At 38.4% G+C, this 27222-nt stretch overlaps 1 protein-coding gene across 1 annotated transcript in view; it reads right to left on the bottom strand.

Annotated features, from left to right (window-relative positions):
• Positions 1 to 12067: 12067 nt before the first annotated feature.
• Positions 12068 to 27222, bottom strand: part of MRPS9 (mitochondrial ribosomal protein S9) — a 34180-nt gene continuing 19025 nt past the window's right edge. The window contains exons 6-11 of the mRNA XM_048326479.1: positions 21822 to 21904; positions 19000 to 19075; positions 16168 to 16336; positions 14645 to 14753; positions 13629 to 13798; positions 12068 to 12273 (exon numbers count right to left, since the gene is read on the bottom strand). Of these exons, the coding sequence (XP_048182436.1) occupies positions 12182 to 12273; positions 13629 to 13798; positions 14645 to 14753; positions 16168 to 16336; positions 19000 to 19075; positions 21822 to 21904 (699 nt within the window). The 3' untranslated portion in view covers positions 12068 to 12181. The remainder of the gene's footprint in view (positions 12274 to 13628; positions 13799 to 14644; positions 14754 to 16167; positions 16337 to 18999; positions 19076 to 21821; positions 21905 to 27222) is intronic.

Here is a 27222-nt window from a genome sequence, read left to right as displayed (position 1 = left end):
AAGGGTGTGAAACACTGAGGCTGGGAAATTGAACACAGCACTATCACGGCAGAGCACTGTCCCACCACTGTGGGATGTTGCTGGTCAGCCAGTGTGGCTGGTGCCCTATCATTGACCCTCCTCATTCAGGGTATTTCAAGTGAGGAGAATGAATCAGAATTCTGGTTCTTACTTAGGGTCTGGGTATTTTCCCTATTTAATAAACCAACACCCTGTGTATGTGTGAATTGATTATGGTATAAATGGTACTATCTCAGATCTATAGTTAAGTCATTGTTATATTTGTAGCAAACTGCATTGAATCGCTTTGTAAATGTTCAAGTACTCAATGATTAAGTGCTGCTAACCCCTTTTGCGTCCTTACCTTTGCATCCATATCCCTGGCACTCTTAGCCCTTTTGCATTCCTAGCTTTCATGTAAATTATTCCAAATTGTTTCTAACTTTATCATCCTATTGATGCTTTAAGTTATTTAGAAAGTAATAGAGTGAACGTTTCCATCAAACTGTATTTTCACAAATTCATATTAAACCTGCTTTTGCCAGTACCCTTGACAGTGTTTCTTTAAGTGGCCAAATCTCTCACTCATGACAAAAATTCACCACAGTAAACTCAAACAGGCCCAGAGGAGGATTCCAAGCAAGTTTTTCCACAGCTTTGCAATGAGTTTGTTGCTCATTTCTGAGCTGCTCAGACGTGGTAACCAGCATCAGCTGCTCCAATGAGGACCTGTCTCCCTTCCCTGCACTGGCACTTTCAGGAAACCTGGCCAGGGCCATACCCAGGGAGCACTTCTGGCCAGTTCCAGGGCCCTGGGGCTTGGTGGGGGACTCCCACAAGGGTCCACTGGAGGAAAGCAAGCTTGTCTATGTACATAACTACATAGAGCTGCCTGGGACTTTTGGAACGGATTTTCATCTACCTTGGGACATTCCTGCTAGTCCTCAAATCTCAAAAAGCTGGGTTTCAACTTTAGCAAAATATGCACTATGTATTTTATCAGTACATGTACAACACATACATATGATTTTGTATTTGCTTTTTTATATAAATGTATACATATGAACCTATACATAACTATTATTCATGTCTGATTCCTACAGAGAAGCAAAATAGGCATTGAGTGGATGCCTGATATAATTGTAAAAAGTTTTTCCAGATTTGGGGAGGGGGAAAAGGGGGAGAGGAGAGGAAAGGAAGAGAGAAACTGCATGTGAACATTTTTGTTTGGGGGGATTGAAGGCATTTAAGGGACCTTTACAAAAATCACATTTGAGAGACCTCTCGTTCATCTTGCAAATAGTACAAGAGCTTGCAGGAAATGATAATTATCTCCTACTACCACTTGCTAGTACACTATAAAATATTCTTTTAAAATATCTAATGCGTTGAGGTGTGTCAAGTAGCTTTTTCACCACATGATGTGTGATAAACAGGATATCTCTCGTAATCAGAAATCTAAAGCACGCGGGATGTAAAGTTTAAAAGAGCAGTGTTTTTCCTTAAATGAATGTAATCAATGTGCTTATTAGTTTGCTGCGGCAGAAGGAGGGAGTGGGTGGGTGTTTCAGAGTTGGCACATGTCTATTTGGCAACAGTGAATAGCCTGAGTGTTTATAGAGAGAGCTCTGTGGAATCCCTAGATTCTGCAGATTTTCTTACCAATTTTGTCTCAGATAATTAAGGATTTTAAATAATAAAAGAAAAAGTTAAAGAGGAAGTATGAGCTCCAGCTGGATCAAATAAAAAATAATAAAAAAGAAAGAAGGGTGTTTAAATTCTCAATATTGCCTTAAAACTAAAAATCAGCACTAAGGCACAATTTGGCTCTTAAAAGTAACTATGGAAAACTGGCACCTGCTTCCTCAACAGATCTCCTCCCTGGGTGTATCCAGAGATATATCTTCTTAAACTAGTGATTTAAAAAAGTTTCTACAGCTGTTGGACCTGCAAGGCACAACCCATAAATGAGACAGAATTGAGCTAGAGATTTCCTGGTCCATACCTGGTTCGTCACTTCACTGACCCTGCAAGCAACAGCCCCAATGTCTCGCACTCCTACCCTCTCCTGCAAGTAAGGATGTTACAGAAACCCTAAAATAAAAAACGTATGTAAGTTTGCACAAATGCAGCCCAGTTGCTCTCTGGTCATGCCTGGGAGTAACTGTGTCAGACCTCCAGTTGGCCAAAGCTGATCTTTCCTGCCTGAGGACAGCCGAGGCTTAGGCACAGCCTTACCTGTGGGAGGAAACTTCTCGCTGCTACAAACTGGCCGCAGGGTCAGTGCCTCTTTCATGCACACGAGAGCCAGCTCGGGCACCAGTGCTGACATCAAGGAGGAGGTGAAAACACAGAGAAAGGATATAATTCAGTTCTGAGGGATGATACACTGCCACCCCAAAGCAGTGGTCATTTATGGCATCTCCAGTATTGCTAATGGCAGCAGAAACAAAAGGTCTGACCTGCCCTCCTGCCCCCACCTTTCCTCCTTTCTGTAGCTCAGTCTCTCATCCTAGAAACACAATTCTGTTTCATCTACAGCTCCAAAAAGCCATAGGCCAGTTTTGAGCACCAGCTAACAGCTGTGTAGCCATATTAGGTTCAATAAGTCCCAAAAGCCTGTTGAACTGAGCCCTCGGGGGTCTTGTGGCAGACTTGGAGCAGGGAAGGAGGTAGCGCTGCTCTTCTCTGAGAGCAGCACCTCTGGTGCCATCAGACACAAGGACTTAGCTCAGGCCACAGCACGAGGGCTGCAGCAGAAGCTGCAGGCTGCCTGCGAGCAGCCATGAGGATGGACAGACAGAGCCAGGGGACTGACATTAGCATGCTCATATCTGGATTCTCTTCTGCAAGCTTGGACACTGTAATGAGCTAAACAGACCTCCTGTGCCATTGCCTCTGTTCGAGTATTACCAGATTCCTGCAGATCATGGCCAGGCAGTAAGCTATTTCTGTACAGTCACATAGCAGCTCTGGAAAGGAGCAGGAGCTGAACTATGTGCTCACCCAGCATCATGAGAGCTTCCTAACTGCAACTTTATTCTGAATTGTTCCAGTCTTTATAGCTAAGTCATAACTACAGCACAGTTACCAAATTAGCTCAATGAATTATTTATTTAAATCAGAAAGAATTACGTATCTTCCCTAGTTCTAATACATGTAAGTGTGTAACACCTGGATGCAAATGTGTTTGTGTATACATGCATATAATACACTGATCAAACACTACTTTATTATTAGGTGTTAATATCTGGCTGGCCACAATCTCTTTCCTGCTTTTACTGCGACTAAAGAGATTGATACTCTTGGGCAATGTATTATTTTGCCAGTTATATCAAATTAAAAGCTAAGCAACACCAGCAGCTATTCAAAAGAGGGAAAAATCTGTATATTGTAAAGATGTTATATCTCATTTTGTCCAGCCAGTGACTAAATGAACTAGATGATATTCAATAAAACGAAATATATTTCTTAAACTGCATACCTACTAGGTGCACTTTGCCCCTTTTTTTTTGTTAATTTAATATTCAAAAGTTACACTGAGCCACTAAAACATACAACACCAAGGCTATGTGTAATCTTAATTCACACATCACAGGTCTCTGACAGACCCTCATTAAGGAGGCTCCTTCTCTCATGAAGGGGGCTCCTTCTCAAACACTGGCATCCTCCTCCTTCCCCCAAAAAAGAAAGATCCTGTGTTTTTATACCCTCTCCAGGAGCCACGTTCATGCACTGGTATCAGACCCAATGTCCAATGCCAGTTTAAAGTAATCTTTGCTTTAAAGCCATTGCACTGAAGCCTCCCTGCCTTAGAGGCATCCTCCCACCTGAGGAAACACTGTTAGGGATCCAGCAAGGGACCCCAAAATGCACAGCAAAGCTTGCAGCTCTCTCAAGGCATTCAGTACTCGATGCCACATCCAAATGGGTGGTCACAGCTTCAGAGGCTTTGCCAGCTTTCAGAGCCTCGCCAGACTTTTCTGATCAACAGCTGCAGAGCACAGAGGAGCCTCTTGGCTTGGGATGCAGAAGGAGAAAGGACAAACCTCCACCTCATTCACTCTCCAGTGAACTGGAAAATCTGAAGGAGTGCAGCCCATAAACCACACTGTGCCATAGGCATTGACAGGAGTTCACCAGAGGGATCTTAAATCCTTAAAAACATAAGAACCTGATGTAAAGGTTTCCACTGACTTCAGATCAGGTCCTGAGTGTAGCACACACTGCGATATTATCCTTAGGCAAGTCCACAACAACTGTCACCTGGAAGAGCCAGGCTGAGGAAAGAGATGTTGCACATCCTGAGCTGTGGGGTACATCCAAAGCCCTGTCCTGTGTCCTTTCTCAGTACACATAGCATCTGGATTGAACATTTTAAACTGTATCCTTCAAAGCACTTTCCCAGCTATTCAGCTTTGGCAGTGACCATTTCCTCATGAGATGTTGATTACCCCTACCATTTCCATGACCAGCTATTATAAATAATGGCCATGCACAGAACTGTGTAGGTGAAGCACATTAATTTTCATACTGCTCTGTGATGGGGGCATGCGAAGCTGCTTCTTTGGGAAGGTCCCTCCTCCCCTCCTATTTTGATTTTTCTGCTTCTATACTTGATGACTAGCAATAAAAATGGGTAAACAGAGATCCAAGAGAAATGAAACTACATCTGCGGAACATTCAGAGCCAAAATACACAAGGTGGATAATTTGCATGCTGTATGTAAAAAGTAGTTATGCAGCTTTCTTCCTACTCTTTACATCTCCATAAAACATAATAATAGATTTCTAATTATACATCCAAATAATAGGCAAGCTGCAAGATGCTGGGAGAAAATTAGAAAGGGGGAAAGAAACTAACCAAAGGTACAGATGTAACGAGGGTAGTGACATTTCTATAAAGACGCTTTAATGGTTGTTAAGTAGTCATTTTGAAACAGAAATTTTGTAAGTGTCCTAATCGGAGTTTTCATTTTCAAACAATTTGCTATGCAGTTAAGTGATGTCAGACTACAAGCTGCAATCTACTACAATGACCAAAGAAGAGCTGTTTTCATAGCCATCACAATATATAATTGATTCCTAAATTGGCTTTCTACAAAAGAAACCAATCAGATTTATGCCAAATTCAGGCAGTGGATGAAGTCTTGACTTTTGATGTTAAACATCTGACAAACTTTATGCTAACATAACATGCTATATTAAATGAGAAGTTCCTTAACATAAAAATAAGCTCACAGTGGATCATGAAACACAGCCAGTGTCCCCTTTTTACTGGCAAATAAAATCAGCTGCACTGCTGTAGGGAAAGGGTACATCCTCTGCCCACGCACAGTGTGAGAGTTCCAGCCAGCAGTTCCTCCTTCCTGTCGTGAAACCCTTCCCAAACTTTTGTCCTGCCAACCTGACAGCAGCCCAGCTGCCAGGTGGGGGAGATCTGGAACCCCATCCTTCATGAATGAAGGGTGATACCCCAAACTGTTGAAGCACTAGACACCATCACTGCACCAGTCAGTGCCACAGCTTCCACACTGAACAGCAATTCACCACCAGAGGTGGCTCCTCTCCTAGGGCTTTGACCGACTTCAGCACCTGGCAGGGTTGGCCTTGTGCTTTGGAAGTTCAGTTGCCCCTGACTCTCCATAGCTGCTCTGAGCTGTTCTGCCCCCTGCCCAGTTTTTTTTTCATACTTTGCAGTATCTTCATGGGGCAGCTGTTTTCCACATTCCTGGTCTGAGGTACGAGTCTTCCAGAGGGTAATGTGTATGCTTTGTGCACTCAGCCCATCAATATCAGCTCCATCAGCACACCTGATGCAGCCAGCTATCCCTGATGAAATAAGGCAGAGATCACCCAGAAATCTGGCTGTTAGAGAAACAAATAAGCAAATGTTTTTCTAATGAAATTTTCTAAATATCGTTTTCCTTTCTCATTTTGCCTTAGTCAAATAAAATCATTAAGGGATCTTCGCAACTTGAATCACAAATGAGTCTTTCAGCCTTGGAAGCACGACTTAGAGAAAAAAATAATCTGCCTGTTTTCTTAACTCTGAAATTAAACAGAGTTCAGAGGTAATACAGAGGGAGGAATTAGAATAGATCTCAAAGTGACTTTCTCATGGGGAAGGAAACTCTTTGAGGGAAGCTGACTGTTAAACCTGTGTGTCTTCACAGCTCTCCTAGCAGAAGCAATAGCTACCAGAGATACCTCAGATGAAAGATGCAGGAGGGACACCTGTGGCCTTGGCTCAAAAACATCCAAGAGATGTCAGCATGCATGTCAAGGTCTCACTAAAGAACACACTTTTTAATTCCTAAGAATTTAACAGCAGCTGAGCAAGGAGAAAAGCAAATTCCTCGCTACCTTGCAGGTGATGTAATCTGTGGGTGAACTTTATTACTAAAGAACAGATCCTAGATGTCTATTATATGAGCAGGGGCAGCCCTTGCTTCAGCATTGCTGGGGTCCCTCCCCTCCAGAACACTACAGCTTCAGTGGGATCTTTCTGAGCCTCTCACAGCAAACCCAGACAGCAAACACACCAACAGTGTGCCTGGAACTGCAACACACACTGCAGCAGCTGCCTGGGGCTCTCCTCAGCTGTTCCCAAAGGTTGTTACTGGGGGTGTCCAGCTCGGGTTGAGCACGACAGGTGACATGTAGCAGAAAGGTGTAAGATCCTGACCGCCCAGCTGCCCTATGATTTTATTTGTGAGCTGAGTGAGGAGGATATTGTGCAACCATGAGCTTGCGTTCTCTTTTTGCAACAAAGTTGAAGAAGCAGATGTTTTGTCTCACACAGCACTGTCACTATTCATGTCACAGCCTTCTCAGGCATTGCTGTTCCTGCCTAAGAGCCCTCAGTGATGATTTTGCTGGCTCACCTCACACTTGCAGAGATGGGCATGCTGTGCTCAGACCAAGTATGAAAAGCATTTTATAAGACAGAGACATGAGGTCCTTTACAAACCAATGACCTCTTCTTTGTCTGTTATGCAGTCTATAACAATATTCTTATCATTTTATCATTGACAGTGGATAATCTATACTTATTCTTGCTTGGTGAAATATTTTCCTCTAAAACCTCAGTTAATGTTATATGAATACAAGTTTAAACAAACAAAAATATGCTGCTGATATCTCCACCACCACAAAAACATTACAGCTGCCACTGCCCATATGTGATCCATAATTAGGTATACATGGCCAAAGATGTAGTGGTGCCACCAATCCAAATCCTGCAGGGCTGCTCTCGGATTTGATATAAGGATTGTACCAAGACATGTTGTGATTTTAAAAAATAATTTCTGCCCTGGTACTGTTAGTGCAATCAATTTTTTCTTAGCATTATGTCAGCAACAACAGTTACTAAGGCAAAGTGTAACCAGGCCACCAGGAAAGTGTCAGGACCAGTTCTGAAACCAAGGAGAGTTTGCTTTTGTTGACCTCAGAGGCAAATCAGCATTTTCAAAAAGATTTAACCGTCTTGTATCTCCTGCTAATTATCTCTCAGTCTCAAATTGCTTCTGTGATGTACTAGTCTGCTCAGGACATGTGACAAGCACACACTACTCTGCTTACATTTTTTATTATGCCACTATCATCAGCATCTGAATATGACATTTATTAAAATGATGAAGAAATAGGACACACCTTGAATACCTTAAAGATTTAATGTGTTGAAAAACATGGTGCTGTGAGTGGAGCACTCAAGGTTTTCTTCCTTCAAACTGAGCAAGTCCCCAGCAGAGCAGCAGAGTATCCATGTGGCTGGTAACTAGGAGAGAAATGGCAGGTGGACTAGAAGTTGATCAGGAAGACTTCAACATTCAGGTATTTAACACTGAAAACTAACAGTGAAGGTGATTTCTGAGCCGGTGGCTGGGGGCAGATGCTAAGCACCATGAGTCTAAACCCATTACTGCCCATTTGTTTGCTTGTTTTGTTCTGCTCCCACACTGTTTACGTGGGCAGGAACACGGGCAGTGATTTATGTTTACATGTTTGTCTGGACACTCAGTAAGATACCACAACCTATATCCACCGTGTGCTAGCACAGCATAAGAAACACATTTGCTTTCAATTCCATCCCATGAAATTTTATCCATATAAACTCTCACTGAATACCGGGAAAATTAATTTCAATATTTACAGAGATTTTATGAAACTGTACAGGTAAAATCCAGTGTCAGTAACAAATCTCCCTCACCTTAGCCAACACTGATTTCAGGCATTTTATTTAAATAATTGTATTTATTATGTTATATCTAGGTTTGGTATGAGATTTCTAAGGATAGGTTTAGGTTGGACAGAAGGCAGAAATTCTTTACAATGGAGAGACAGTGGAACAGGTTGCTCCAAAAAGCTATGGCTGCCTATCTCTGGAAGTGTTCAGGGCTAGGTTGGGTGGGGCTTTGAGCAATTATGTGCAGTGGAAGGAGTCCCTGCCCATGGCAGGGAGAGTGGAGCTAGATGATCTTCGAAGGTCCCTTCTAAACCATTCCGTGATTTTTTAATGACTGGCACAATGTTACAATACCATTTCCAAAATGCAAAGAGCAGCTGGCATTTCTTAGCATAACGTACTATTAATTTGAAGGTATTACTTATACACTGAAATTAGATTGCTGAGAACTACTATTAACTGACATTTATTATTTCTCACTAAAACCTTTTCTCTCGTCACGAGTGAAAAAGAAGTCCTGGAAACACAATTCGATTAACACCCTTTTGAAACCCAATGCACCTATTCTCGTATTAACCTGTTGTTACCGAAGCACTGTTTATGAGGAAGATTCCTCATTTCTTTCCCAGGTGTCCGCATCCCGCTCCCGGCCCCGCTCTCCGCATTCGGTTGCGAGCTGCGCCACCTCGTGGCCCCGCGGCAGCACTGAGCGCCCCGGGACAGCCCCGCGCTTCCCCGGCTGACCGGAGCAGCGGGACAAGCATCAGACACCGGCGGCACGCACACGTTCCATTTGCCCCACAGGCAATTGCGGTATCTTACAGCAAAAACAGCAATTTGGTGGATGGGGGGGGGGGGGGGGGGGGGAAAGAGCGTGGATGAATCACAACATACATTGCCCAGAAAGCACAGAGGGCTTACTTCTTTTTGCCCACACTCAGAAAGTATTTTAACGTTTAGTGTGTAAGCACCTGTCACAGGACACTAAATCATGAAATCTTGTTGGCAAGCTAAGTTGGTCCACACTGCAAGTGTTCAAAAGTGAGACCTAAGAAGCCCGGCTTGCACACAGAAGGCAGGTGTTCAGGGCTGCTTCTCTCAATAACCTTGGAAATGCAATGGAGTAGGAGGAATGGGAAGTTAATGGAGATTATTCAAACTGATGAACTGATTCTACCACTGTGCTGCTGTCACAAATGATGATTAACAACCCTGATAATTTCCTTATTTTGTTCTCCCACATGATAGTTGTTCTGATGTTTGCAAAAATGAGTAAAAAAAACGGTAGTTTCACCTTTTCATCAGCTTTAACACTACAGACATAATCTTCGTACATTATTTAACTTCCTAACTCCTAAATGTTGACACATGTTGCAGATGATTGAGAGGAACTTCATACAAATGAAAAATGAAAAAACCTCAAACTGTACAATTCTGGTTGGTTTTTATTCTCTTTTTAAAATGTTTTTCTCTTTTGGCTCACCTTCAGATTTAGTTGGAAGCCTGATCCAGTAGCTATGAAACAAGTGACCTGGCTGCACAGCACTAACCAGTATTTCTAGGGACTTTCCTAAAAAGCTGTGGTTCTGAAAATTTACCTCAATTTTTTTTACTCAGTTCAAGCATCAAAGGCCATAGCCATACTTTTTTGGAAGGTAAAACAATAATTCCTTTAAAACATGATAGAAGACTTTGCATGTTGTAAGTGCTGATATTCTGTTGCACTTGTAGATTCTTGCCCAGTAATAAGGCAATCAGTATGGCCAGTAATGTGACCAAACTGATCATTCTCATTTGAGAAGATACTAAGATAAAAATTCTACTATTTAATCTTTTCCAGAATCTCCTTCAGCTAGCACTTTCAAGACCATGTGCTCATGTTCATTTCATTAAGTGAGCATGTCAAAAGAATCCTTAGGTACCTGTCCCAGTATGGATTAATGTTTTTATTACAAATCACAACTTCTACTGATACATGATATATTTTGCTACACGCAAGCAATTCAGATTTAAACTAACAGAAATGCTAGTTAAGCCTTTCTGTATTTGCCTTAGTGTAAAATATCTCATGTAAAACCCCCATTTGTTTTTCAAAGGCACAGGTGAATTGCCTCAGCTGTTGAATTCAATTTAACCAGCCATAGAATGTTCTGTGTTGGAAAAGACCTCTAAATTCAGTCTGACCATTTACCCAGCAGTGCCAAGTCCACCACTAAACCATGTCCCTCACTAAACCATGCCCCCAAGTGCCACATCTACACGTCTTGTAAATACCTTCAGAGATGGAGACTCCACCACTTCCCTTGACGGCCTCATCCAGTGCTCAACAACCCTTTAGGTGAAGAAATTTTTCCTAATATCCAATCTAAACCTCCTCTGGCACAACTTTAGGCTGTTTTCTCTCATTCTATCACTTGCTACTTTTTGTTGGCTGAAAGAGGCCAACAACACCCACCTTACTACAACATCCTTTCAGGTAATTCTAGAGTCATGTATTCTGATTGAGATGAACTACCTTGGTAATGAGAAATCCTGCCCGAGTTTACAGAGTATTCTCATGGAACAAGAGTTAAAAAGAAGCACAGGCTTTGGAGAGAGGAATCACAAACATGTCACTCAAGGATGCATACCCAGTTTCTGACCTCTGTTTTACTCAGCTGATGAGGTCTATTAACTTGCTGCTTCCCTCACCCCCAAATGCTGCTTGGGAAAATAATGACCTGTACACTGTATCACTTACAGCTGCTTATCACCTGCAATGACCTGCTGGCACCCTTTGTGACCTCTGAGGTGTAGTTTTTGGCATGGTCTACAGCAAATAAAAAGCAGAGCAGGTACTGTAGCGCTTAAAAAATATGGCTGGGGAGAAAGAATCTGAAGTACTGAAGTGTTCTAAATTAAAAGAAAGCTGGAAAGTGCCCTGTTGTTAAAACTGAGTTGTATTTTTCTGCTTTTCCTGGTGAGATGAACTTTATCTTCTTTTTTGCTGTGGCCCACTTCCTACAGGACAGATGAAGGATATGCTCTTCCTTGAAAGTATTTGACCTCTGTCCCAGGAAGGAAGTTGGCAATAAAGCAAAACCTTAAGCTTTTGGGTGAGTGCTGTAACCACTAATCTATTTTGGAAGGCTACAGTTATAGACAGGAGGTGGGCAGCACTGTCATCACCTCCTGCTTCTGATTTTAAAACAGAAAAGTTATGACTGTATTTGGCAAAGAGTCCAATGCTATCTTTGTGCATTAGCCATATTCAGAACACGCCTCCTTGAACAGGCCCCTTGAGATTTAAGGGGTGGAGAAGAGTGTTCTAAAAGACAACTTCAGCTTAATCCCTCCAGCTCTTTCTGCATTTGGGGGAAGAACAGAAAAACTGACTCCTCCAGAGGATGATTCAGAGAACCTAAATTTAGGTACTTGTTCTGAATCACTCCCTACTTAACCTGGGGAAGCATCCTGGAGACAACTGAATCCACAGGCAAAGGTTATCCTCTGTGACAGTTTCTCTCTCAATATCCCCTCAATTGTCAGTACTATTCTCACTGGCTTCTCAACTCCACCACAGTTTAGGTAGGAAGTTGTTGCTTATCCTCAGATACCTGTGAGGCAGAAAGGGAGGCACATTGAAGATGTCCAAATACCTGGTTAGGAGCTGCCTAATTTCAGAATTTAAATTGCCAAATCATTAAACAAATAAGACTGATTTTCAGAAATTATAATCTACCAAGACTTTCATAAATCATTAGTGATTTCACTAGAGCTAAGATGCAAAGCTGGAACTGGGGCAACTATTTTAGATTTAGCATTCTATCAAATTGTACCATGATTTTCCACAATTTTTTAGAGTTGTTGTTTGCTTTTTAAACAGAAGACATAATAAGTATAAAGGGAAAAAAAAGTCTTTATTATTAAATATATTCATACAACTGTTTCAAATCATAAATCAGTATGTTTTGAAATTTTGGTAGCACTTTGTTGTTCTTTAAATGCTCAAGACTTAACGCTTTTTCCAGGTGAATTTCCGTCTGGGTCCCTCTTGACCAGGCTTTTTTCGTTCCTTCACACGTGGGTCAACTGTTAGTAATCCAGCTACAAAACACAGAAAAGCACCCATTTATTTACTGCTACTGGTTAATATTACAGGTATACTATCTCGGAGCCAGTAACTTTGACTTTCACTAACTATGATTTGTAACATCTAGAGGGCTAAAGGTTCAGAACCACAAAACACTGAAAGGAGTGTCATCAAATCCTCTAGCATTTTAACTTCTCTTTAGTAACTGAACCGCATTCATACTTTCCTTTACAAACCACTAAAAAAACCCACACATTGTTTTTTATCTATCCATATTGCTTAAGCCCTTAGAGCAGTGGTATCCAAACTTTTCTGATCATGCAGTCCTAACAGTATTTTTGAGCACGTACTCCCAAATGTATGTATTTATTCGTTTATAAATTATATACAGCACATTCTTACTGAATCCTAATGGATCAGTTGCACATTTCCCACTCTGGAAACCACTTCTTTGTGGTATATTTATATATAAATATACTTAGACGTATATTTAGCAATGTCCCAAACATGTTCAGAATTATGCTGATCTCAGGACAGGTACCAAACTCATTACAATGTCTATTTACAAAGGTTTTCCTAGCAAGTCATACTTGCCAGTGCTGAAAAGGTACAGTCAAAGAAAATTGTTGCAAAGCACGAAGACAGGTTTGGTTTCATGGCTGGCAGTAGAGTGAAAAAAATCACAGCTGTTCTGCCTTTAAAACAGGCAGGTATGCTTGCTGCTAGTCCAGAAAGAGCACAGTTGGTTAAAAGCTCACCATTCATAACTCTGCATTTGCTGAAACAGTATGGGCATCTCATCACTGAGAAGCATCAAATCCTGCAGTTATCTAAATAAATTCTATCTTACCCTAAGTAACTTGTAAACACTAAATAATGCAAGAGAGGAAAGCAGCTCCCTCAGTTTGGCTAGTTGCATGGAGTGCACTTATGCTCATTACTCTCTCTTCAAAGCCAACCCTCCAGCATCTGTGTTCAAGAATAAAACTTTTTAGAACATGAAAAAGACGCGACCAGCCAAGTCACAATCTCAGTACCTTACAGCTCACTAATGTCTGATCCAGATTTATTTAGTAGTGAATACACATTCATGTTTTGTGATTCTATGTTGAGGCAATGTAAGCTGGTTAATAGACCTAAAAGAGGTCATGAACAGATGGAAAAATGCTTGAGAAGTCATCCAAAATGTACACAAAGGATGCTAGAAAACAAGTAAAAACAATCTATAAATAAATGCAGATCCCTTTCATACAATATACAAGGTTTCACTGGGATTATTTACTCAAATCTGATCCTTAATGATCCTTGTATTAATTCTGTTAATTACCAGAAACACATTAAGAAACACTGAAATAATTTCAATTCCTACCTTGCCTCATGAATTCCACCTCCTTTTCTGTCACAAAACTCCTTAAGGCTTTTGCAGAGGCTAAACGTATTGCTCCAGCCTGTGCAGATCTTCCTCCACCAGAGACTGTGCAAACCATGTCATGTTTTCCAATTCTGCCAAGAAACTGGAAAGGGAACAACAACTGCTCCCTAAGGGGGGGGAAAAAAAAATTAAAAATATTCCTGTGCATAAAGTTCCATGCAATGCACATTTCTTATCATTGCATATACAAAAACATAGTTAACTTTTGGGCAGAGATCCAGAAAGGCGTTCATATCTCATTCAAATCAATAGGAAATTAGCAGCTAGGAGCATATTCCAACTGCCAGGGGTAAATACTTTAAGTTCAGTTTTACAACTACTTTTATTCCACTACTTCTCTACTACAGATGCCAAGATCCATCAGCTTTGGATACTGAAACTGAGCAACCTCTCCCTCTATTCTTGAGCTTAAAAATCACAATATAAAATAAAAATAAAAAACACATTAGGAATACAAACTTTATGTCAGCCTTATAAGAAGTCTTCTCTATACCAGACTGTGCATATCCTCCAAAATCTGAAGCTTTACATGAAGTGCCTCACCTTGTTTGCTTCCACTACGTTACTGAATGCCAGGGAGTAAATACACATGCATACAATTTGCGAATCTCTTGGGAAGCACTTAAAGATAATATTTATTATATATTTTTAAAACAAATTTCAAGTCCTTTCTAAGCGGACTAAAATCTGAACTATTCAAACAGTCTGTGCTCTTGGTTTTTGCATCCCTTCAGAAAAGGTGGGGCAAGGAGCACAGAGCAAGGCTTGCCTATCAGTAAACTCCTGAAAATTAGGAGGAAATGCAAGACATTTTTATAAAACAGATAGTTATACAGAGACAAGAACACAGAATCAACAGTGTGGAACGCAGCACCAACATATAATTGTATGGCATTACTTTTGCTGGAATAATTTAAGTACAGTAAAAATACAGCATTTCATAGTGCTCTCACCTGTCCTGCAGCACTGGGAAGTAATGTAAAATGTCTGTTCCATTCACTGTAATTTTTCCAGTCCCGTTGTCATAAACTACTGCAGTAGCTCTTGCAGTTTTTCTTTTACCTTAAAGGAATTAAACTAAATTTTTATGAGGTTTCAATACTATATAGAACTTCCAAGTGCCCAAGTAGTTAAACAAATCTCAACACATTCATACAGTGCCAGCTGTTTGGTTTTACAGGCGGAGGCAACAAAAAAAAAAAAGCAAACAAAGAACAACTATCTTTCAATATATTTTCATCAATGTCTATTAAGTGGGGGAGAAGCGTGGGTTGGGAGACCAATCTCCTTCAGCACAAAGGAAGCAATCATTCTGATAAAGGAATTATGAAACAAATAAGACATTCTTCTTCATTTTGGGGGTGATGGGGCACAAACAAGACTGGTTTTGAACTTATTAAACTTGGTGGCTTTTCTTAAATCACATGGGTTGCATGCTCATCAAACTTCATTAACTACTGTTCTGAAGATACTACTGAAAACCACTGCAAATTAAATCACGGTTTGGTGCTCTCACATCTTTGTTGTCATGCAATCTTGAAGACCACCCAGGTAAGGCAGAGCTCTCTAGCCATTTTGCCCCTCAAATTCTCTGTGACCTTTGTTCTTATTGCCATCAGCTGCCTGCTGCATAATACCCATCATCTCTAAGATTCCTCTTAAATGTACAGCATAAAGTGAGTGTGGACACATGCTTTGTCCAGAAAGTCAACAGTCTTTCCTATACATGTTGTTGCCAAATTATTTTTTCTGTGCAATCTCTCATATCCTGTATCATATTGTTTTTCAACTGTGTCCCTCCAATGAAAATGTAACAGCCTGTGTTTAGAAGATACAGAGACCTTCATGGCTTTTCTCTAACATTCCCTCCATCTCAGTATGAATGATCAATATCCCATTATAGACCTCTGTCCCATAATATTTAGGAATTTCCTCTTCACATTTTCCTAGGCTGTTTGTAAATATCCAAATGCCTTGCTATTTATTCTTTGCATCTTCCAAGTTCCCCTTTGCTGGACTGCCTACAAAGGTCATGATAAAGGTTACCCAGCAGCCTAAGCATGCCATTTTTATACTAAGCAACAACACTGTTATATCCATGGAATTCTTCATACATGTTTGTGCTCCTGCAGTCCTCCACTCTTTATGTTCAGCAATCAGCTCTGGCCAAAAATGAAAGTCCTTTTGTATCCTACAACTTGTAACACAATGGGGTCCTCTCTACAGAGGTACCACTGTATAGAAATACATATAAAAACAGCTGATAAGAGTCTGGGCCAAAAACTTGTACTTTCTGACCAGACCATGTCTTAACTTGGTGCTCCATAACATCACTAACAGCTACACATGCAGCATACATATATATGAGCATATAAAATGAAGCAGTGACACTTTAGCAGTGTTGTACATACTATAAAGAAAGCAGTGCAAAGAGAAAAGAAGTCTGCATCATTACCAATCAACTTGAAATTATTACCTTCCCCAGTGCTGAAGGCCACTCCCCGCTCATCATATTGCAAGGGCTCAATCACCACCTTCTGCAACTGCACAGGAACTTCTTTGGAAAACTTCTGAATATAATTCTCCTCGATGTCAGCACAAGGCAATGCTACCAATTTTTGTAAGAGTTGAATAAATCTCGAATACTGTAAGACAACAAGACTTCATTAAACGATACAAGTGTAATTGCATTTGCGAAAACTTTCTATTTTTATTTAATGGATCTTTCCTACTTCACTTTTATTGATGATTTCTGACAAGATGACACTTTTGCACCTACATGCTGATTTAAGAACAGCATGAAGTTGCATCATTTTCTGTGTGACTAAAGACACCTAGTTCTTTCTTCGCAAAACAGTGAAACTTTACTTCAAAGCATAACCAACCCCTTTTTAATAAAGGATTATTGTATTAGAATGAAGTTCATCTCACTTTTAAAAAGAAAACATTGGGGGGGGGGATGTCTTAATTATTTTATTATTGTTTTATCAAAATAGGAAAAGGAAAAGATTTGCACCTGATTTTTAGTAAGTCAGCATATTCACTGATTTGGAAATAATTTTATTTCACTGAACTGAATCTCATAAATGATTATATTTCATAACATATACAGAAATGCTTATCTATCTTTGGCTGTTCAAGCTGAGTTACTTTAATGTTTATGATTTCCTTTAAAACTGAACAATCAAGGCATTTAAAAATTCAAGAGATACTTGACTTAAAGGGCAACCTCTTGAAATAAATTATCCTTCACTACTGTGTGGTTCTCCTTCCCCCTTATATCTCCCTCCAAAGTTCTTCAACATGTGATTAAAGAGTACCCACCACTGTGTTAACCCATTTGTGCCAAAAGCTGGGATGTCCTGTTACCAAGTGTTAACTGCCAGGAGCCCCAGACAGCTGTCACCAGATATAAAGCTATCATACCATCAAAAATGGATTTTTCATATAGATATCATAACCTGATTTTTGAAGGTTTTTTTACTTACAAGTGGTTATTGAAAGTATTTGTTCTTCTCTCTGTTACCAGAGTCTTCTCTAGCACAAAATTACTACTTGTCTTGTAACTTAATGATAGTCCCTGAACTCCGACATCACTTGAAAACTACTTCTACCTAACAATATGACACAGACACGTGGTAAAGCCTTTGAAGATCAGAAATATGAAAATACAAAAATGTAGAAATTATAGGGATGATAGAAGTAGAAAGCTTCCAAAGTTTTCACTTGGAGAGTGGCAAAGGGAAAAAAACCCAATAGCTCTGATTTTGTTTAATAATGTAAACACCACTGAAAATTTTGTTGCAGTGGCACAAGATAAGAGTCTGAGAAGGTAAGACTGGCAGCTTATACCAAGACATTTCAAATATATTTAAACAATGTTCTTTACTATAGGCTGAGGCTTTGTGGTCTTACATGGGAGAGGCCAGTATGTAGAAGGGTTTGGTGTTGGTTTTTGGTTGGTTGGGGTTTTTTTAAGTTGTACTTTTACAGATGTAGAATGTACTAAAACCAAACAGTGAAGAACACCAAACTGGTTGTACAAGTAGACCTGGCACTCGGACAGGAAAAATTGCCATTCCAAATGCAGGAGCTACTGAAAGCACTGAAGTCATAATGGCTTCTACTGTGAACAAGATAAAGTCTTCTGGATATTACCAGGATGGAGAATTTACAACAACTACTTCTAACTTATGCTTATGGACCACAATCTGCTCGAGACCTTTTCACATCCCCCACAGACAAGGAAGCCATCACATGCTACTGTTCCACATGACAAGTGAGTAAAGGGCATGTTTGCTGCTGCATGCTATTTTTGCAAAGCTGTTGTCCACAGGACAGACAAGATTGAAGAACACTGCTTCTATGTGAGAAAACACTTGGTATGTTCAGACAAATAGAGTTACATTCTCTGGTACTGTCATATTCAAGCTTCCAAAAGCTGGCCACATAGACTAAACCTGCTCTTACAAAATCTAATGCTCTTCAGAGGACTGTAGGGAAAAGCTCTGAGTGAGAAAGAAGTGTATGACTATTAGGATGAATAGTCTTATCCCCAGAGATAGGTATAAAGGACAACTCCAAACCTACAGAGTGATACAGTTTGCAGACACTGGGGAAACTGCAACACCCTCCTCTCTCCCACCATATTCATAACAAGGAGAACATAACAGGAGGTATCTGTATCAAACCACAGATCTACACAGCTTTGTGTCTTGTTTCTGATATTTGATCCTGTAGCCAATCACTAAGAAAAAGGACTCCTTATTTCTAATAAGCCTTCTGTGATTTTTCTATCATTACCATGTCATCCTAAGGATTCAATAACTCTGTGCAAGTTTACTATTGTACAAATCCATAGCGTTTCCCCATCTTGAATATTTACCCCTTCTCTACAATTAGTAACAGAGGTTCTAGCCCTGTCCATTTTTCATCTGTAACTACAATAAATGACTCTTTCTAAAATAAATTGTTATTACACCCCATTCCTGACCACATAATTAGATAACAAGGAACAAGTGCTCTAGGTCTCGCAATTTTATCAGGAGAAAAACTAAATTATGTTAATAACAATGGAAAGTTCTTAAGAGTTCTGTATTGTGCTAGATAAAAAATATCAACGCAAGTCACTTCAAAACAACATGAATGTGACAGTGCTGTCAACATATACAGACTTCATCAGAAGATAGAAAACTCTTTTGAAGAGCACTTGCTTCTGCATAGTACCTTTCCAGTACCCAAAAACGCACCCAGAGTCCATATTTTTAAGACACAAGCCTCCTTAAGATTCGAAAGATTAATTACTTACATCATCATCTGACAGTTTTTCTAACAACATTTCTTCCAATTCAATCTTAGTCAGCCATCTGCTGCCAGCCAGGTTTCTGTTTAAAATATCACATATATTCTTCCTTTAATTAACCATGCAATTAGAGTTACATCACAAAAGACCACACATACAGTCAGTCTTCGTTCAGAAATACGTTTTCCATTACAAATGAATGCAGATCACATTCCTATAGTAAACATGTGAAGGCCTATGTTGATTTTTAAAAGATCTGCCTTTTGAAAGGTATGGTAACTTCATGTACTGAATTAACCACATGAGCATTATGAGTATCAGTTATGCATTATTCATATTATTGAAGTCTGAGATTGAATTAGAGTAATACTGTAATAGGAAGTGATCTTCCCTCCAACTAAGGACTTACTTTTAAAAGCCTGCTGCCAGGAAAAATTTGGTTTACTAGCAGCAAAGAGCAAAATCAAAGGCAGAATGTTAAAATCAAATTATTTTGCCTCTGGTCTTTACTTTTCTGATCAATATAAAGAACTGCACTAGCAGCAAGCATAGTCAAAGTACTAACGTGGCAGTGACGCCCTGTACTCTATCTACTGTGTATCTTGAGCTGCTCAGCACAGAAACTGCTCTGATGATAGAAAAAGCCGAAATTTCTAAGAAAACAGCCTTGTACAGGAATGCTAACACAAAGAAAAACCAATGCTTGAAATAAATCTTTGAAATATATATGATATGAAGTGACCAACTAAACAGAACATCACCATAAATATACATACCAACATTATCAGGTAATTTTAAGGCAAAGATGTAACTAGCTTCTTAACTCCTCAGGTTTTTTAGAAACGGTGTTTTCAGCAGCATTAAGGAAGCTGTGATTCAGCAAAACACTCCTGAAGGTGTTTTTAAGGAGTACTACTTCTCAAGCATGTATTTTAGTGCTTTTCTGAGCCGGGACATGAGAAACGATTATTTAAAAACCAAACAGATTTTAACAATGATTTTAAAAAGATTCCAATCCTGACAGACTGAAGTAGATACTTACATTTACACACTGTTACTTGCTACTTCTAATGAAACTGGATAAAATTTCTTACATGTGAAAACCTATAAACTTAAAGCAGTTCAGAGCAGGTCCTAACCCTACAGTTAATATTACAGAATGTATTCACAATAGATTATTTTCTGGGAAAAAAACCCAAACCAAACCAAACCCCAACAAACCCCATGCCCCTCACACCAAAACAACAGTCCTTCCTATCAACCCTCTACCTACACTTAGGAGATAAATTATCCTATCCAGACTAATCTCAGAGGAAGTACCATATCCAGTGTGGAAAGTAAGTCTCAAAAATCCTTTAAATTCTCTGAGCTTTACAAACCTAACACGGAAAAAAACCTTTCATCTCTGACTAGCTTTAGGTCGTTTTTCACATCAGTAAATCCACTGGCTGAGCTCTGTAAGGAGTCAGGTTATTTTTCAGTAGCATACATCAAGAAACTAAATTCATTTGTTCTCTTGTCTGCTCAGAAACTAGCATGAATCTGTAATAAAACATTCTGTGGGTCACAGGATGCTATTTATATCATGAAGAAACATGAACTTCTGTTATTTAAGAAATTGAAATAATCTCAGCAAATTAATCCTTTCTCTTCCTAACATAAATAACAAATGGCTGAAATGAAGAAGTGACAAACCAACACGATGTGCTCCTGGAGCAACGCATAAATCTGGCTAGAAAATACACAGCAAGAACAAAGACAAAAACAACTTGGGACTGTGAAAAAAGTAACTATACAGAAAAGCAGTAAATGCCAAAACCAAAACCTCCTAGCTGTATCCATTTCTTTTAAACGCTTGCTTAATTTAATGTTCTAATAGAAAATCCTTGCAAGAAATCTCAAAATAAAAAAATCAAGAGTAGTCCAAGAGGAACAAACAACACTGAAAAGCATATTCTGACTGTATCCACAAAGAAACCAACAACTGTAGATCTCCCATAGCTTCTGGTTGACATGGACCTTTTCTGTCCAGTGGCTAACTAGCTGAAGAGCTTGCATACCAGAGAAGCTGAACGGGAAAAAGAGAAACTAAATTGAATTACTAATAGTGGTGATAACTCAAGAATTCCAGCCAAATGAGCTTTTCTAAAATTACTAGGTTTTGATGATTTCTGTTCAAAGACATTAGAAAAAAATTTGTGAAATTAAGTATTTTGATACTCTTCAACTTAAATATTGGTATGTTAAAATATTCAAGAACTGTAATTAAAGACTCTTAAATAGCCCAGCCTTAGGTCCTAGGATTTTCTCATCAGGAACAGTGCAGTTGGTACTTTAAAAGCCCTTGTTTTCTTATAAAAAGTTTACCTCCTTTTTTCAAAATGCTTTAATAAAAGACATAATTAGAAAAACTCATACAGAATATATGTTTTTTATATATATATATAAACCATTCATATATATGAGTATATATATGTATCATACAGAAACATAGAATTCTGGATATTTTCTGTTTATTTTCAAATCACACTTCAGAAGTTTTATAAAGCAAAGAATACTGAAAGGAGCAGAGAGAGATTAAAGAGTAAGAGAAATAGGTGGGCTTTCCCTACTCTAGCAGTGAGAAGTGAGCATTCCACACATACCTCGTAAGACTTTTCAACCTGAAATTACCATACAAGTATTACACAAGGAATGGAGCAAAAGTCTGAAAATATGTTTGTGGAATAGAAGGCAGGTGGGGTGGGGAACTACCAGAAGCGCCAAAACAGGATATGAAAGTACATTAAGAAAACTACTACCAATATTCATTCTAATTGGAAGCTTACCTTTTTTCCTTCTGAAGGGGATGGTCTTCAGCTACCAGTTGGTCTTGGTGTTTCTGAACGTTCAGAAATTTTTCATATGTTTCCTTAAATGTATATGGAAAAAGTATTTAAATGGATTTTTAAATTTAACCTTTAAATTTTTCTATTTAAAACAAAGGTTTATGTGGTTCTACTCTTCAAACACTTAAAATGCAGAGTCAGAAGACAAGCAGAGCTCTGACAAAAAAAAAAAAATTCATGTGCAGTTCAAAATAATTGATTTTGAATTCTCCAACAGTGTTTTTTGCCTTCTTACATATGTTTGTAAAAAAAAAGAAGTTATCAACTGTATACAGAAAGACAACTACATTTGTATAATGAATGCAACTCCAAAACATACTGCACAATAATTTCATTCAAAATAATTGCATTCAAATTTTGGTTTGACTTCCTCAAAATACTGACAAGGTTTAAGACTTATTTAATTTCATTTGGTAAGGATTTTCGTACATGTAGAAGTGTCAGATTTACTGGTGGCCTGTATCAGTCAGAACTTCTTACCCTGGCATGTCTACATGGACAAAAAGTTGCACATTTACCATAGTCAGAACTTCTGTTCTTTTAACCGTACAGATACACTTACTCTCAATTTTCAGTATTTTTAAATAGTTTTCTCAAAATTCTTAGCTATGTTATTATTTTCAAACAATGGTGTGACAGTGATTTAGTACATCAGGAAAAAAGAAAAAAAAAGGAGAAAACACTCAAGTCACAGTAAAAATATTACAGAACAAACATATTTTAAATCAAGTATTTTTAGTGGTTTTTTTCAGTTCAGAAACTTATGGAGACTACTTGTTCTAAAATATAATATCGAACACTGAATTACAACAGTGATTCAAATGCAAAGTTAATAGGAGTATTTGGAGAAATAATTATAAATTATATTGAAACAACAGGACAGTTGTACTACAACCAAGTACTTAAATGCCAAATAATTTACTTTAATTTACAAGTGAAATAGAAAACTTATAGTCACTTTCCCATACTGTAGTAATATGAATTTTCGCAAATACTAGAGAAAAACAACGGTGTAAGAATTAGTGGGGACAAGAAACAATGGTTTGGGTTTTTTTTATTTGTATTACTTACATAAAAACAGTAAAGGAAGAAATGTGAGACAGCTCTATATTGTCAGATATTAACTAATGAAATACTAGTTCTTAACATAAAACTGGGATTTATAACAGGATGCAGTGACATTTCTGCAACAGCCTAAACATAGCCCCAAAATAGAAGCCCCTTGCTTAATTATAAACACCTACTGTTCAAGCTGATTTTTTCGCTAATATAAAATACACCTGCATATACACTACAAATATTTGTACTTAAAATATATGAACAAAGAACAGATTGTTATCTGAGCTGCACTCAAAGCACTTAAATAGGGACAATTCACTGAAGTCTCTGATGCAGGTCACTGATGACATTTTTAATGGCACAGTGGAAAAAATACTTTTTAAACAATTCATTAAAAATCTTGAAATACAAAATCATTGGCTTTTGAGACAGCATGAGAACTCATATGTTATAGTAGTAAGCCTTTCAGAAATCCTTAATTTTTTTGAGATAATTGTATCAGACAGGAACTAGGAAAAACTTTCAACGTAAGAAAAGTTTATTTATCCTCAAACACAGGAAACATTCACATACAAGAGAAGAAATCCTATTTTCAAGTATTTCCAAACCTCACAAATATAACTCTACACCTCTAAGAAAACAAGATACGGCATCACTACTGTGGGCAAGATTTATGTCACATCACTCTTGTAACCTTAACAACTCCATCCAGAGCTGACTATTAGGCTTCAAAAATTTTTGCCTCTACATTAAAAGCACATACATAGGTGGGGTTAGAGAGCATGAGGTGTACCTGCACAAAGCAATTTTTAGGCATCTGGAGTTAAGACACGGAAAAGAATGAGTATGGAAGCTTCTGCTTGGGACTGCAGAGCGAGGGAAGAGAAGGGGAAGGAGGGCTGTGGCTGTCCCTCGGCAAGCTGCGGAGAGCTCAGCTGGAACAGTCTTAAGAGATTGATTCTGATGAGCTCCATGAGTTTCTGCATTTGGAAGAAGTCAAATCAGGCACAAAGATGATATTTTGGTGTCAGATGATTAGAAGAGGTACTGGGTTATTAAGTCTTATAAATGTGAAAGGAGATTTTTCACCTTACTGCTACTCTTGACTTAACTCTTGCCTTCAAAAGGCAGAGGGTATCACTATCCTACTTGCAAAAGCAGTCCCCTGTCTGCCTCCTCACTAACACCCATCCTTCTCCAATACATTCTGGAATACATATTTATGTATTGGTATGGTCAGCAAAAATACATGAACAGGAGCTCAACAAAAACACAGTTACATCACAGTTCCTTAAAAAAGGACATAGGGAGGTAAACAGACTGACTACAGTCAGAATCGCTTCTAAATAGCAACTGAAGTATTTTCAGGTAATATGACACAAGTTAAAAGAAGACTTAAGGATTTTATCATATTTGGAAACTACTGATAAACACAGGCAAATAAAACAAGATAGGGGTTACCATCCACCACTTTTTAGCCTCAGAAATTAATTGTCAGTTACAATGACAAAAAGCTTTAGAACAGCTGCAACAGTAAGATTTTCCTTGAGACCCTCCCTAGGTATTCTCAAAGAACACCAACACTCCACAGCCCGTTCAAGTTCTAAGAATGTGCACTTTTAAGAATTAAATGATCTCTCTAAACTGTTCTGGTTAAATTACAGCAATCACGTCTATTCAGACAAGGAACCCTTTACGCAGGAGATGAAGTCAAACAACACTAAAAAGTAGCATTTTAAAGTAATTCCAAGTGTAAGAGAAATGTTAAATATAATTTCCTACATATTTCTGGCAATGAAAGTGGACATGCAACTCTTATAAAATTTTGGTCTGAAGTACCAAAAAAAAAAAAAAAAAAGAAAAAAGAAAAAAATTGATGCATGTATCTAATCTCTGTATAGAAATGAAGCCAACAGACTGAAAGAACCACTCACGTGTGAAGTAAAGTGTGTGGATGAGCCTTTGCAAAATCAGGAATCACATGTAATGCCCAATAATTTATCTGACAAATCTTCACTCCCCAACGGCTAAAGAAAGCTTCAGAAGACACACTTGCTTTTTCAAAGCTGGCAGGTGAAGATTTTACTAATCACTTGAGGATTCAATAGTCCAATTCATGACTGTACACATCTGTGTGTCTTGTAAACTCAGCTATTACACAATCAAAATAGCTGATTTTACAAGATTGACTATGTACTGAAATGCTTACATTTCTAATAGAAAGATCAAATTTCAGATCTCTACAAGGACACTTAAAACAATTAAAAATTATTTTACTCTGCATTAAAAAAATAGGGAAGAAATCAGCAAATGAAACCCTAAAAGAGATTTTTATGGGGAAAAAACCTCTATTAACATTATAGTTAAAATATGCTGCAGAGCCCACATTTTACCTCAGTTTGCACTTTACTTTGTTTCTTCTGTTTTGAGGTCAGCATACACTTTGATGGGTTTTAAGTTTTGGAGTATTTTTAAGAGTTAAAATGCTCAATTGTTAGAGCATTTACCTCAATCAGCAAGCCCTGATATTTCTAAAAAATTACAAGAAGCATGATTATATGAAATTACTATTTTTCTATACAAAATGATATGAAGATACCATTTTGTCTTGCTCTGCACATTACAAAAATGATATTATTCTAAAAAACTTTTAAGTTAAATGATGATCAAATGTACTATCAAGCATTTGTGAAACGGTGTTTCATGCAATAAACATTCTTTTGTGTATCAGAAGAAAAATAAATTGTCCTTTTCCCTACAGCTAAACTTTATTCAACAAGCAGAACAAAGACAATAATGCATGTAACAAATATCTTGCATGATAGTTCATTTCATATTGAAAGCCAAACATGTAAAGTGGCAATTATAATGCATTCAAAGATAGTTTCTTTTCAGTAAGTGGATAATACTATTTATTAGCACTAACTAAACAATAATGCTATGCCCAGTTATATGACTAAACAATAATAAAATTCAAGTTCCACACGAGCCTATGTAGCAATTAATAGCATACAAGTTTAAGCTAAATAATATGTTTATCCGGTTTATTAGATTTAATGTAGCAATTTAAAAGACATCCTCAAATGAGATTGATTACTTACACTAAGCTGTATTAACATACAACTCTTTTCTGGACAAACTAATTAGCTTTGAGACTTAAGAATACATTTTGTTAAATACACATTAGTTTAATAAGTGGTTAAAACAATGTTGGGAATTTCATGCAGATTTTGGCTTTTATTTGGCCGACTTAAAAAACCCCTGTTAAATCTCACTTAATGGATTTACATTTATAGAAGCCTATTTAATGAAAATATTCAGAAACACTTGAAGAACACTCAAGTATCCTATACTAATGAAAAATGCAATTGTCAAGGCCATTTGTTTGAAGGTGGTTGCCACACTCTCAGAAACAAAATGCGCACTATACTTTCAGAGATTTCCAAGGCAAGCTTGCATACTCTAACTGCTAGGTAGAGCTAAAAATAAACTTGTGCTCCTTGTAAAATTTGTAATTTCTTCATTATGATGGAATGCAACAAAACATCTTGCCCTTGGGTTGCTCTGTTTCAGCCAAAACAAATGCAAATGGCTTGTCAGATGACAGCTGTTTGATAAGGCTCCTCTACAAGACCTGCATGCTTTACTTTTTTCCGTGAAACTTGGGATGAAAGGCAGAAGGCAGGAAGAGAATTAATGTAGCATACAGTCTAAAGGCAATGCTACAACCGTGATTAAGTAGAAAAGTTAAAAGGCACAGATTTTCCACAGCCTTGCTGCGTGCAACCCATCCGTGTAACAAGTTGACAGGCCTAGCGCGTCAGCTCCATCATCCCCTCCGACAGCTAAAACGCAGCATTGCATCCCTTTTCAGAGAAAATTTGCGTCTGCACCATGAAGCGTTGTACATTATTTCTTAGCACTGCAGGGGGCTCAAGTCCATATGGAACCTTCACAAATATTACCACAGATCAAACCAGCGGCGTTTCGAGGCAGATTTGACATACCTATTTAAATGAACAGCAGGAGTCCTCGGGCTGCCTCGGGCTGTGCAGGAGAAAACCTCTGTGGAAAGCCTATGCTGCAGCTCCATTACTCAGCAAAGACACTCTCTACATTTATCATTCATTTCATTTCTGCCAGGGCAAGAAGCTCATTTGCCCAAGGTCAACAACAAAAAAAAAAAAAAAAGAAAAAAAGAAAAAAAAAAAAAGAAAAAAAAAGTGGGGGTGTTTTTTATTCTCCCAAAGAAATAAATGTACCTGACAAGAGGGGATTTTGT

The sequence above is a fragment of the Corvus hawaiiensis genome, chromosome 2, assembly GCF_020740725.1.
Source record: "Corvus hawaiiensis isolate bCorHaw1 chromosome 2, bCorHaw1.pri.cur, whole genome shotgun sequence".
Classification (NCBI taxonomy): domain Eukaryota; kingdom Metazoa; phylum Chordata; class Aves; order Passeriformes; family Corvidae; genus Corvus; species Corvus hawaiiensis.
This window is presented reverse-complemented; position numbering and strand designations above follow the sequence as displayed.